General features: G+C 42.8%; 2 protein-coding genes across 2 annotated transcripts in view; both read right to left on the bottom strand.

Annotated features, from left to right (window-relative positions):
* Window positions 1-223: 223 nt before the first annotated feature.
* The window catches only part of LOC118406064 (putative multicopper oxidase GMC1), a 17,087-nt gene continuing 2,927 nt past the window's right edge, over window positions 224-14,383 (bottom strand). The window contains exons 2-8 of the mRNA XM_035805922.1: window positions 4,033-4,161; window positions 3,204-3,308; window positions 2,118-2,323; window positions 1,580-1,668; window positions 1,045-1,143; window positions 721-857; window positions 224-325 (exon numbers count right to left, since the gene is read on the bottom strand). Coding sequence (XP_035661815.1) covers window positions 224-325; window positions 721-857; window positions 1,045-1,143; window positions 1,580-1,668; window positions 2,118-2,323; window positions 3,204-3,308; window positions 4,033-4,161 — 867 coding nt within the window. The remainder of the gene's footprint in view (window positions 326-720; window positions 858-1,044; window positions 1,144-1,579; window positions 1,669-2,117; window positions 2,324-3,203; window positions 3,309-4,032; window positions 4,162-14,383) is intronic.
* LOC118405235 overlaps window positions 9,613-14,383 on the bottom strand; it is a 5,774-nt gene continuing 1,003 nt past the window's right edge. The window contains exons 4-10 of the mRNA XM_035804617.1: window positions 13,925-14,061; window positions 13,379-13,469; window positions 12,744-12,832; window positions 12,391-12,498; window positions 11,755-11,910; window positions 11,174-11,370; window positions 9,613-10,286 (exon numbers count right to left, since the gene is read on the bottom strand). Of these exons, the coding sequence (XP_035660510.1) occupies window positions 10,052-10,286; window positions 11,174-11,370; window positions 11,755-11,910; window positions 12,391-12,498; window positions 12,744-12,832; window positions 13,379-13,469; window positions 13,925-14,061 (1,013 nt within the window). The 3' untranslated portion in view covers window positions 9,613-10,051. The remainder of the gene's footprint in view (window positions 10,287-11,173; window positions 11,371-11,754; window positions 11,911-12,390; window positions 12,499-12,743; window positions 12,833-13,378; window positions 13,470-13,924; window positions 14,062-14,383) is intronic.

Below are 14,383 nucleotides of genomic sequence, written 5' to 3'. Positions count from 1 at the left end.
GGAAAACGGTGAAATTCCAAAGTCAAAGAAAAAGACCTGAACAAACAGAAATTAATTTTTTTTCCTACACGTTTATTTCATGATGAAACTTTTTTGGGCCAAACGTTTTTTATTCGCTCGCTCGCACCAGTTTTGGGATTCCTAGAAATAAAACAAATGATTTTCAATGCAAGAGGTGGGTTTTGAATCCTCATTATAATTGTGTAAACATTTCAATGAAATCTCAAACATTACCGTTCACCACTATGGTGGCGAGTATCCCAGTGTAAGCTATATCTGGAAGACCAAGACTTAACAAGTCGTCGGCAGACGGAGCGGACTTCATCTGCGGGTCGAGATCATAACATGTGTAAACTGTAAAAATCAAATGGCCATTGAAAATACTTCTATGTGTCTAAAGCGATAACGTCCATGTCCTGTAGCTCTTTGTGATAGCCACAGGCTAGCCTGAAAGTCCTGATTGTATATTTGTACAGTCAAAGCAATAAATGAATGAATACATAAAGACCAACATATATTCCAGGACTAAAGAGAGTACCCAACATCTTTTACGTACCACGCATGCGCAGTAGTGATATCGATTCTACTACCAGTTTCAAAGGCAAAAATAAACCTCGGTCACATCAAAATCAATATGAGGTCATTTTTCTCATTTTTGATGTCGAAAGAAAATTGTGAAATTCAATAAACAATCTTTTCAATGGCTGTAACGTTTCTTACCTTGAAGCTTCCCTCCTCGCTACACTTGACCGCTATGTCCAGGCGTTCTCCAGTACCAAGGACCACCTTAGTTACCGTGTAGGGCCGATCCACGTACAGCCCGTCCCACGCGAGCACCTGCATTTCACAGCTGGAACCTGGACGGCAAAACGTAATGTCAATGGCAAGATTGGCAATTGACATCGGCCCTCTCTATAGGGTATTGAGTACTACACACAACCCTCCTCATGTCTCATTTTGTAATCGATCATCATACCCAACCAATCAAAAACGCTATATACAAGTGCAAGCTTTGAGTCAGCTCAGCTTTATGTATAGTCTCACCCTCTATTGTAAGAAAGAGTACATCCCACAATCCCACGCACAGCATTCGGAACCTCTTCATCTCATGTTTCTTCAGAGTAATGGTCGGCTGGAGCTGGCCTAGGAATAAAAATAATCTTTTACACAAATTACTTCGAGATAACGGCTGAAATAGCCTCTAAACCAATATCTACATATAATTTTTGTGTGTGTATGTGTGTGTGTGGGGGGGGGGGGGGGTTCTGCAGCCAAAACAAGTGGCTAAGCCTTACAATTTCCAGTTAGCTGGTAACTGGCCATGGGAGATCCCGGTTCAAATCATGGGGGATCTTAGTCTGCACCCGTTTGTTTTTGGAAGGGACGTAAAACGGGGGAGGAGGGTGGCGGGATGTCATGTTTGAGGAAGTGCCACAGGGTAATGGCTACAAATCATTTTTCTGTAAACATATACATGTACATTATAGGAACAGAAACTAGGCACTACAAGGATATAACTAAACGGACCAACACGACAATACCATATTCAAACCAATTACGTTAAGGGTTAACACTTTACCATTGGTCAAAAAGTAGTGGATCTCGTTCTCAGGGTTCATGAGCCAATCTGTCAGCGTGGTGTTCTCGGTCACATTGTAGTCTGGTAACCTTGAGGGAACAGACATAAGAAGGCAAGATGGTAGCCAAGCATTTGACAAGCTTTTTAAATGTTGTTTGCGTTATGTTGTCAGATCTTCTATAAAATTGTTCGCTTAACTCGCAAACGCTACCTGCACCTGTATCTGTATCAAAACAGCCGGTATATAAACTGCTCTTCAACGTAACTTCACAGACAAGCGGCGCGGCAGCAGCTGGTTATATTACATTGATCAACGACCTAACCATACCTAACGTTTACACATTTAGCTGTAAGCGTTCTCTAATAAGGATGCTCCTGCAGTATTTGTCTAAATGAGCTAGGGGAATTTCCCCCGATAAAATGAACCTGTAAATATTGCATATAGCGCATGTCTTCTTCGTTACAACAAGGGGAAGATTAACTCTTCAGCGAGTTAAAAACCGGATCGAGATCACTTTCACTTGAACACCTGTCTTACCTGACATTATCTCCATATAGGTCCTGCAGCTGTGCAAAGCTCTGAAAGTCCACGGGAGGGGTGATGACCACGTAAATGAACCACGGGCCGAACAGCAGCGGAACGTCGTGCTCACAGTTGTTGGGGCAGGAGATGGCGTCCAGCTCGTCTGACATCACAGTCGGGTCATCTTCTACTATCAGGAACCCCGCCATGCCGCTATTCATCTACACGAGACAAACAAATGTACACGTATACTGTAAATGCATTTAAGTTTGCGGGGATTTAATTTCGCGGTAGCAGGTAAAAAGGGCTGTTTGTGGTGATTTTAAGTTCGTGGAAGCACCGTGCACTGTAGTCTCTTACTGCCATGGAGAATGTTCGCGGTAACTTTAAGTTCGTGGTGAATTGGCAACGCGAAAACCGCGAACTTAAACCACCGTAAAATTGTCTTGGTAATATCACTCTTTCCTTTGTAATCCACACTTAATGACACACTTAATACGCAGAGAAAAGAATGCAACGATATTCAGGTCAGATTTTTGGGAATCCTGAGACGAGGGGTGGGGGCCTAAACTACTTATCGCATGACCACTGTATCTTTAGAGAACATTTAAGAGAAAGAGTAGCTAAAAGAATATCAATGTCTGCTAGGCTTTAAAAAGAGCAACATCAACGACGTCAAATTGACGTCACAACATGATGTCATACTGTAACCCCCCAAAGACAATGAAAATAGACTAAAAACATACATTTGAATATTTTTAAAGACAAAGTACCAAGCAGTCAGAATTTATACCCGAGCTGATGATATTGTCCACTATCTTGGATTTTAGCGAATGACGTCACCAAATTAGCTCAATTCATGAATATTACATTATGACAGGAAACCCAGCTTCTTTTCATTCAATTGTTTTAGGTATCTGATAGCACAACCCTGCGTGGTAATCCTCATGCTTGTAAACTTGTCCACTGGCGACTCGATCACCCTGCAGGCGCATTAGAAATGGTGAAATGGCTTACTACGTACGTGGAATCCCGCGGCACCATGGTGATGACTGTGGTACCGCAGGCGCAGTAAAAACGATGAAATGGCTTATTACGTACGTGGAATCCCGCGGCACCATGGTGATGGCTATGGTACCAGAAGGTTCCTCTCGCGTGGTCCGACGGGATTTCGATCTGGTACTGGTAGGACTCTCCCGGTGCAACCTGGGAACATGTCCACAATGATTTTTTTCCAAATATTATCACGGTAGTCATAACATATCTTTGAAAAATACATTGTGTGCTTTGAGAAACGCAGTTGCTAGTTGATGACATACGTATACTGTCCCTTCTTTGCCCCTCACTGGGAAATAAATGGCAAGAGAACAAGCACTGTCAGGGTGAGGAAATGTTTGATATCTCAATTTCAAAGGACCACAGTATACATTTTAGAGAACATATATATTTTCGTTCTTTCACTTTGAAATTCACTTTGGAATTTTATGACATTAGTATCCGTTTTCCGATATTCTTTTTTATTTACGGCACACATATGCTGCTTTGCAAGATTCACAGTGTGGTCGGAAATCTTTTTTTTTGGGGGGGGGGGGCAAACGGATGGCAACATGGCCTAAGTGACATGCAGTTTTTTGGGCGATGATTCCGCAACCCTTTGAAATGCCATTTCCTGCATTTCAGTGGCTCTATCTTGCGCTTGACTTCGTGGGTATAACGCGTTACGAATTTTTTGGTAACGCTTAACGGTGATTTCGGGATAACAAATAACGCTTAACATAGAATAAAAACGACCCATAACGCTTCACGAAGAATATATCAATAACGCTTAACGTTGAATTAGAGCGGGTCTGTAACGAATAACGGTGAATTAGAATGGCTAGTAACGCTTAACGGAAAAGGCATGCAGACCCTCTTTCCAGTTATCACCCACCAGTACACACGGGCTATCTTGCGGCTCCAGGGGCGACACGTGCAGCCCGTGCAGATGCAGGTTCGTGTTGTTCGGGTGACGGGGGGAGTTGTTCGGTCGGGCCTCCTGGTTCCCTCCTAACTCGTTTACCTGCATAGGTGCGTTTGGATTGACATAAAGATTTCTGTTGATATTAGAAACAAAGTCATCATACCAGGGGGCTCAAACTGGACCTTGACCTACTTTTATTACAATCCGTCAAAAGGTTCTCAAGTTATACTGACGTCACATATCAGACAGACAAAAACACACAGACACACAAAATATTAGAATATGTGGGTCCTGAGGTGTTGGGAAGACGAATGTCAAGGTCAATTTGAGGCCCTGGTATGTGAACTTGGTACTGCAGCACAATCTTTTTTTATCGTTTGACATAGTCGTGCTATGGTCTTGATTTTTTTGTGGCAGATAGCTTCTGATGTAAGGAAGAAGTGATGTATGTTTGGCCCCATAGCAGCTTGCTCTAGAACTGTAAGGGGCATTTTTGTCAAAATCTTCCAAGGACAATAAGTGAACAAAGGGACGACGTATGTAAATGATATCAAGTATGCGGGTAATTTAGACAAGGATTTGTAAATTATGCAAATTAACTCTTAATTTGCACAATTAATGAGGCAAATCTATACATGTATGTGTAAATATATTTGCAGTGTTTGCCATTGTATGACTTAAATACATATTGTGGTAGGTTAATATCTACCAATTATGCAAATGAGTTTAATTTGCATAATCAATGCAAAATTGCCAAGTGGTACAGTAAATTTTGGATACCGGAATGTTAACATTGTGACCTGTGTAAGTCAGTTAAAGGTGTACATAACCAAACATAGATTATGTAGATGTGGAAATCGTTTAATCAGAATATTTCATGGAGATATGAGGTCTTCGAACTCATGATCATGTTTGGAAATATGACACCAGCATACTAGTAAGGAGGCTACCTATTATAAGTTCTAGCTACGTTCTCACGAGTTTAATGTTGAGCGTGTCCCCCGGACGGACCCTAAGAGTAGGACCGGGCATCTTCCCGTTGTACAGGCGGCGCTGGAAGGTCAGCCAGTCGAACGTGACGTCACCGATGTCAACTGTCAACGTCACGTTTAGGCGCGTCTCGTTCCCGGAGTAGTACTCATCAGGACGCACAAGGTCATTACCGACTGAGGAAAAAAACGTGTTCGTGTTTGTTAACAGGTTTGCTCAGTGCAAGGCCGTATGGGTCACTCTGTAGCCTCTACCAGGCCCCACATTTCGCTAAAAGAAATTAGCAGAAATTGGCCAAATAGACAAATAAGATGCCAGATGAGTCAGCCGCCCCAAAAATACAGTTGGCATGTCTGGCACACCTGGACGCTGGATTAGGCTAAGGGCACGTTTCCACAAAGGGGCCCGTCCGGGCAGCTTTCGGGAACGAAAAGTATGATATAAAAAGCATCAAATTACACAAGAAGTAAGGAGAATAATCGTGGGCATTATTTGTGTATATTTTTATGCATACATTTCTCATTTTCGTTTTCTCAAACAGCCTGGCCGGGTCCCGGTTTGGAAATGTGACTCAGGCCTTAGTGATGACTGTAGCAGCATCTTTTCTGCCTACGGCTAACGTCATATTTCCAAACCGGGGCCCAGCCGGGCTGTTTGTGGACACGACAAGTAGAAAGTAACGTTATGCGTACAGATATACACAGATAATGCCCACGACCTGTGTAGTTTGGTTTCTTTTATATCATACTTTTCGTTCCCAAAAGCTTCCCCGTCGGGCCCCGGTTTGGAAACGTGACGTAGGCCTAAGTCAGCAACATCAAGTTTACGCATCGCTTTACGCGTCATATTACGTCAGAAGCATCGAAACCGTTGCGGACATATGATTTATTTATTTATTTATTTATTTACTTACATAAGTAAGATCTATTACCGAGAAACCCAAGTACGCTGTCGTGCAAGGCTTTATCTCTGTGATGAGACCGAGTGTTTGCATTGATTACGGGGAGGATTATCATCGGCACATACGTGGAAAAGAAACGCGACATTTCTGTTGTTTTTGTGCTGTTAATATCCAGCATTAGCGGTAACGGTCGGAACTGTCTAAACATGCCTCTACTCTTTCTCAGGGTCAGAAGTAAGGCCGCACCGACTTAATTTTATGGATGACATCCGCGCGCGCATTGATTTTCTCCTGTTCTCGAAAAAAAATGCGGCCACATGTGACCTAAGAGCATCCCTGGTCAATCAGACTTTTATGCTTGTCAGAGGATCTGCTCTTCAGTGTAAGGGGGAGGGGGGCATGGTACCACAACGCCCTTGTTCCCCTCTTTAAGCAAGAATGTTAACAAAAAACATTATTGACATGGAATTGATTGTCTCTTCTAATGAAGGTGAACATAAGACAAACCAGGCCAGGGAAAGAATGGACTGTATGTTTAGTCTTGTAGTTTATCGGCATTTTGATTTTTACTCTTTAACCATCACACATTAGTTTCGGGGTCTCAAGAGGATGTCATCCAGGCAGTTTGGCTGTTGGATATCCTATGTTACCGTTCTGTAAACGTAATGTTTCGTCAAAATAAATGAATATCCTAAACATAACGTTTTTCAAATGACCTACATTGTCGTATAGTTGAATAAAGATGCTTTCTTGTTGAATAGTTAAGGAAATATAAAGGGAAATGTAATGATCAATATAAAATTCATACAAAATCTTTAATCAACTAAAAATAAAGCTCGTCCCTAAAACTCGTCCCGTACGTTTGTTTTTGTCGTCGGAGTCTCAGAGTTATGGGTCTGAAATATAGCCTTTAATTTCCCACCGAAAAGCCACCGTACAGTGCTCTCACCTGTGAAGTTTTTGCAGGGGTTGGTCATACTGCAGCTGGACATGACGAGATCCGGGCTCCACAGAAGGACCCCCAGCACGGCTAGCAGCCTGGCTTTAACCATTGTCGACTGGGCTGTTTGATGTTCGGTGTCCAGAAAGGATCCAGCAAAGGATGTCGAACGGTAACGGTGATTATAAGACACACCCGTCTCTGTTCTGTGCTGCTAAACAATGATTACATATCTCAAAGATGACAAAAGTTAGGACGTACCACGAGGGACCGAATATATAGGGAGAAAACGTCATTTAAGTTGCTTTGTTTTTTGTCATTTATTGCATTACGACAATGTGGCACTGTATTCAAGTTAGTAACATATTTTGACAGAGCCACCTACAAATACCAACATATACTTGATAATCTTAACAAGGATAACAAGTTTACATGATAGATCTAGCCAACCTTCTAGCCCGAATCTTAGCCCCTCCCGTGGGAATACCAAGGTGGCTGTTTGAACAGTTATGTCCTTGGAAGCGACCAACAGGTGCCGAACAGTACAAGTATCTTGTCTCACGTTTTAGTCCATATTTATATGCCAGTTTACATGTCAATTACAGATTAGGGGTATAGGGCCACCTAGACCAGTGTTGACATCTTCCAAGTCCATACGACATTGTGACATTCAGACGTGCTTTCGACACTCGGAAGCGATCAACAAGAGCCGAACTGTACCTGTGTCATCGTTACACGTTTTAGCCCGTGGGATGGGAATGGTTATGAAACAAAACCAGTCCAGAAGAACAACTACCCGCACAGATTTTAAGGGCCTCTACTCTATTCAGCATAAATGTAATATTTCTTAATACTCTGAAGCTATGGTACAAGTGTTCTTAAATAGATAGTATGGGCGTCAGTGCAAAAGATTCGTCCCAATTGGCAGTGCCCGTTTATGGGAGTGATGCTTGCCCGGGGTCACCTTGTTCTTTTTATTTATTTCTGTTTTCTTTATACGGGGTAGACACACTCAGTACTTTGCGCACTGCTTTCCAGGCGTGTCCTGTACAGAATAACATACACAAAATAGCATAACAAATAAATAAGATAAACTAAACAATACTTTTGTTTAATAATACATATTTCACATAAACAAAACATAATCCACAGATCAAGCGGCATGCAGACTTCAATAAGGTGTAATTTCGCTGGAGTTGGTAGCAAAACAAGATGCAAAGCAAGTCATTACATGACTAATATATCCAAGGAACCTCCTTGATGTATCTTAATCAATATTAATAATAACGGGATCAATTTGAACGAGAAAGCCAGGGATAATTGTACATGAAATAGACCTTACGATGGAGTTACAATATATACAGAATGGAAGATGGCTATAGGTTGAATGTACGTAAAATAAACACAATGTTCCTTTTACATGTGCATATTAAATCAACAAAACAAATGCTAATATAAAAATGCCTGCTATAGAGGCTAAAATAGTGCTACAATTTTAAGACATAAGGTGAAATTTGAATAATACTGGTACATTCCTGGGTAAAAGCAAGAACACAGAAACTCATTTTTATCAAATATATTCAGTTATTTAATGTTATTATACCAAAAGGCTATAAAAATAGTTCTATCTAAAAGAAACACATCTTCAAAATAAGAAACAAAATTAACCCATGCTGATATCAGTATTCACCACAAATTATCATTAATTGAAATATAGATAAAACTAGGTTAAAATCCTCTGAATCAAACTCGGGTTCTTTGATACCTTCAAGCTCTGGACTGCACAGATCTATCAACTGGTGTCTCTCTGCTATTCTAGTGTGAGTCGTGTGCTGGCGCTTCTACACGGTGTGCCTTCCTATGTACCGTTACCAGGCAAATGCATTTGGCTCACCCGTAATTTCATGGGCTTGGTAAACCACAGGCTGTATTATTCCGAGTAACGTCCGTTCTATACCTTGACTTCTAGAAAGGACGCAGTATTACTCAAAGTTATGCTGCTTTATTCCAGTTTGAGGCATATTTGCCTAATTTGAGTCGAATGGCATTAACAGTCCTAGAACCACATGCACGATGTCCCACCTGGACCATAGAGCAAAATACCTTTAAACGATCGAGAGACATCAATCTACCATTCTATGATGAACTAGTAATGTACAGGGTGTGCTACGTTTCTCACTTTCTAGCTATAGGCTTCTTCTGTGAATCTCCTCCAGGACTGAATCCACGTTGCATGCTGTTGACTGTTGGAAGGGAAGCGGTCTGGTTGTTTTACCTACAGGGTGTGCTACGTTTCTCACTTTCTAGCTATAGGCTTCATATGTGAATCTCCTCCAGGACTGAATCCACGTTGCATGCTGTTGACTGATAGAAGGGAATCGGTCTGGTTGCTCCGTCTACAGCCACAGGAACATCACCAGTCCTACCACCCAGACTAGGTGCAGTGTACCACTGTGAGGGAGAAATACAAAAATGATTAAGGAAAGCATACTACTAGTACGTGTATATGGTCCAGGTGCTGAGACGATAAACCGATCCTAACTGTCCATCACAACTAGCAATCCAACCAATGTTAGCATGGCCAGAAGTGGTTCAACCGAGGAGAGCATTGTTGGATTTCCATCAAATACTAGTATTGGGCAGGACTGGGGGTTAGATCTGTGGTTATATACCTAACACACGTTTCAGCACCAAGGAAAGTACTCAGCATTCTCTACAAAATCTACTACAAGCCACTCTTTTCGGGTTAGCACTACATCGGCTACACCAATAGACTGTGAAATACCCATTTATGTGTCATTCTTACCTTGCTTTTACCAGTGCAAGTAAAAGGATTGGAGAACGAATGATGACGATGGCCGCTTAATGTCTTAGGGTTTCAGTTTGTGCTCAATACAGTCTTTGAGTACAAACTGAACCCCAAACTGAACTCCTTAACCAATAATTGCTACCAACACTCTTACTTTCAGCGAACAGTCCAAGATTGGAATCTACTACCGTACACTGTGGCCACTGTGACCAGAACCTGCCAAGTTCAGGGGGAAAGTCACTGAACACCTGAGGAGCCAGCAATAGCTGCACAGCATCAGTTCCTGGGCGTTTTACAAGAGGGGTGTTGCCCAGTACTTTTCCAGAACCAGAACCTTGTTCTAAAGCCCTTACCAGTGAGCTACTTGTACGTAGATCTGCGGCAGGCCGGCCCGGCTGCGTATCCCGCCGGCGCCGTTCGGGCTGTACACGTCTTCCCGGCGGCACGTTCCGGGCCATTTCCCGCCGGCAGACACGTGAGCGCCGCTCGTGGACTCCCCTCTTCCCACCACCTGCACGACTCCGGACATGCCGTGGTCCGAGTGGAACAGGTTGTGACAGTGGACGTACAGCGGGCCCGTATACCTGGAGGATTCCAACATTGTGTTGACATTATCACACCTTACATGGTGCTTGTGACAATGACTTCAGTCTTTGCAAACCATGCAGGAGGCTGTCAGTAAACAGATCCCTCAGCACCACCCACCCCATTCAAAGCGTCAAGATGCAAAATAAAAACACTGCGCTACCTGGGCCAGGCAAAATGTGGTTGCATTGGCAAGTGTGCAATTGGGTATTTCGAGTACTGTACTACTCTTCCAGATTCAACCAACGAGCATAGAGGCTGTGACGTCACATGTACACATGTTGGCGCGCAATGCATGTTGGTTACTGAAGGATTGTGGAATAAGCTCGTTCACACCATGGTATCAATCATAGCTTCATGTTCACACTTCCAAGTACACATTCGCAGTGGCGGGAATTGTGGGTAAATGTCATGTCAAAGGTGAAGTTCCATGACTTGTACACAGTTCTCGTCTCGACCATACGAGCGATCGCTGTTGTTGTTTATATTCGGGGTATTCGGTGGTTGGTGCCTACCAAGTTGTCAGTAGATTGGATTAAGAACTGATATTTAAATTAGCAGACCAAATCACCAATTAATCACCAAATCACCTCTGACCTCCTCCACCCTTGAAATCTTGAAAAACGGCTCAGGCCGAATGATGTATCAAGGTTAAATAAAGGTTTAAAAAAAATGTAAATCAATCGTTTGCCAAACACCTGCTTTTTGCCTTCGTCACCGTGACATCATCACGATCGCTCGTATTGCATCGGTTTGCATCACACTTTCCAGACGTTTGTTTTGTTTATGTCTCAGGGGCCTTCACCTTTGACATATTACCCACAATTCCTGTTGCTATGCATGCTTATTCGGGAGTGTGACAAGCTTACAGTTCCTGACCTAGTACCTGTGCAGCTGGAAGCGGATGGTGATGTTACTGAGGGGCGGCATGATGACCGTGTCCCGCCACTGACCCACGGGGTTGTAGATGGACTTCTCGTTTGTCCAGCTCTCGTTCCAGGCGTGAGTTAGGACGAGAGGAAAAGGGTCGGGTCGGACAGTTGAGGCGAAAAAATCCTGATCCTGGTGATAACACAGCTTGCCCTTGGAACAGGGAGACAAGAAGATGTGTCATGTGCCATGCGCAAATGTCACGAAGGGAAACATATCGTTTTTGCTCCGTTACTTCTTCTCCAAACAAATGAGATCGATATGACCAGGACCAGCTGTCACCATGGTAACTGATAAAGTAGCAGATACCCTGTGGGGTTCGATTGCAAAATGTAGCAAGTGACACGACAGAGCTGGAAGGGCTGGTCACTATATACATGCATGTATTTTAATGAAAATAAATAGAATAGTAGTTTGTTAGGCTAGACCGTGTGAAGGCAAACATTGTGTATTTGCCTGCCGATGTTGTCTTTCAAGTGCAATTTTAGTTCAACATGACACTAAAATCCCAAAAAAATCAAAAACACCTGCAAGTACCTGAAAATCAAAAAACGCCTTGGATGGAGGACCAGCGAAGACATCAAAATGTCCGTATGGTCCTTCGTACTTGTTGTAGGACACCACCTGGAAATGGTGGACGTGTGTGTGGAAGGGATGCACCTTTACAGGGTTGGTGTTCAGAAGGTGCCACTCCTAGAATAAAGGGGACGTTTTTTTAAGACTCAGTATCCAGAACAATAAAGATTTAAGCTAAGAATAGTAGCCCATTTTACACAGGCGGGGTTGAATAAGCCGTCTCATAGTTGTAAGTTCGCATGCACAGCGAAATGCATCTTGGGTATGATGTCAAAGGTGAACGCCACCGACTAAACAGTTCTTGTCTCCACCATATCTTCACCTCTATACATGTCCAGACTCCATAGGTCGATTTGCATGATAAAAAAGGAGTGCTTTGTTTATGTCTCAGGGGCCGCCACCTCTGACATATATACCCCAGAATGCATTTCGCTGCGTATGCGTACCAAACTTCATGAACCTCCTTATCATGACCATTGCTATTTTCGCTGTAGATAAGCAAGTCACCGGATAGGGCAATGCAAGCTAACAATTAGAAATTCAAAGAAAGATATTTGATTTGTAATAAAAATCATAACTAGTATTTCCTTTACAGACCTGAAAGGTATCCACCTCATCCTTGTACCTGTAGTAAGTTGGTGAAACGTACGGTTGGCGGTTGAATTCAAACCCTGGCCCGAACTCTACCACGAACCTGCCTTGGATCTGATGTAAACGAAAACGTTAATCATGTCAGAGTATGCCTGCTCCTAGAAACAACAACGTACATAATCGGTATATATCCTGATGGGCTCCATACTTGTTTGGTTAAACTTTGAGTGGTTCCAAAGTATTGTCCATAATTTGTCTTTGCAGTACGTCATACATCTATCTCCACAACGTATGTGTATAAATCCAACTTAACGCATAGATTCCCTTTATTGTCAAAGAGATCAGTGTCTACTACTTACCTGCTCGTACGTTAGGTTCCGCAAGTCGGCGTTGTAGGATGGACGGGACGGCAGTTCTTCGGGGAAGTCCATGATGGCATTGATTGTACCTTCGCAAACAGAAATAACCTTATTCAAGGACTGAATAAAAGGAGAATTGTACACCATCTAAGGATTTGAGCTATCGAACATTATGTGAGGTAAAATAAAATCCATTGTCAAAGCCATCCGGGTAAGAAGACTAAGGTTTTATGGGTATCTTTGGGCTAACGTCACAATTCCAACCCGGGGCTCGGCCGGGCTGTTTGTGGAAACGAGAAATAGAAATTCATACGTAAAGATGTACACAAATAATTCCCTTTACGCCTTGTGCAGTTTGGTGTATTTTATATCATACTTTTCATTCCCGAAAGCTGCCCGGCCGGCCCCGGTTTGGAAATATGACGTAGTTTTGTAAGGTTTTCTGATAGGTTTGGAAATGCCCCCTGTTCTGCAATGTCCAATGTCTTGCCACTACTGACAATAAGGGGCCAATCGCCGGCCTAGGCACTTTGGCAGGTACATGTAAGCAAAATAATTGATAAATCTTTTTCAATACAAAAGGGAGTATCCTCATTACAAATGTGCGAATATATGAATGAAAAATGAAACGTTACCATTGACCACTATGGTGGCGAGTGTCCCAGTGTAAGGTACACTCTCAGGTCCAACACTTAACAAGTCATCAGCGGACGGAGCGGACTTCAACTGTGGGTCGAGATCATAACATTTGTGAACTGTGAAAATCAAATGGTCATTGACAATACTTAGGTGTGTATAGCGAAAACACCCATGTCCTGTTCCGTCCTTGTGACCTAACTTAGTATGCTAGCTCTTTGATAGCCACAGACTATCCTGATAGCCATGACTGTACAACGTTTAAAGTCAAAGCAATAAATGAATGAATAAATAAATAAATAAACAAATGAATAGATAAAGACATGCGCCTAACACATATTTCAGCACCAAGGCCAGTACCCAGCATCCTCTACGAATCACGCATGCCGCATGCGCATTTGTAATACAGACGCTACAACCAGTTTCAAAGATCAGAATGGCATAAAAACTAACCTCTGTTGCATGAGGCCACATTTCACCTTCGCCGTCGAACGAAGGTCGTAAAATGCAAGAAACAATTTTTCAATGGCTGTAACGTTTCTTACTTTGAAGCTTCCCTCCTCGCTACACTTGACCGCTATGTCCAGACGTTGTCCAGTGATCAGGACCACCTTGGTTACCGTGTAGGGCCGGTCAACGTACATCCCGTCCCACGCAAGCACCTGCATCTCACAGCTGGAACCTGGACGGAATAAAACATGATTTCAAGACCTAAAGGCGGGGTCACACATGCGTATATATTCAAGTACGTTTGAGGTGCGTATGAAGCTCTTAGTCTCTACCAGGCTCCACAGGTCGCGGGGAAAATAGTACAAATTGGACAAAATAGATACATAACATGCCAGATGAGTTAGCTGACCGAGAAGTATGGTAAGCGTAACTTAGCGACCCAGCTAACTCGTCTGACATGTTACCTGTTTACGTGTGTCCAATTTCTATTATCTTTTACACGACCTGTGGAGCCTGGTGGAGGCAAATACTCCCATGCGCGCCTCATACGGACT

Source organism: Branchiostoma floridae, chromosome 18 (assembly GCF_000003815.2).
Source record: "Branchiostoma floridae strain S238N-H82 chromosome 18, Bfl_VNyyK, whole genome shotgun sequence".
In the NCBI taxonomy this organism is placed as follows: Eukaryota; Metazoa; Chordata; class Leptocardii; order Amphioxiformes; family Branchiostomatidae; genus Branchiostoma; species Branchiostoma floridae.
This window is presented reverse-complemented; position numbering and strand designations above follow the sequence as displayed.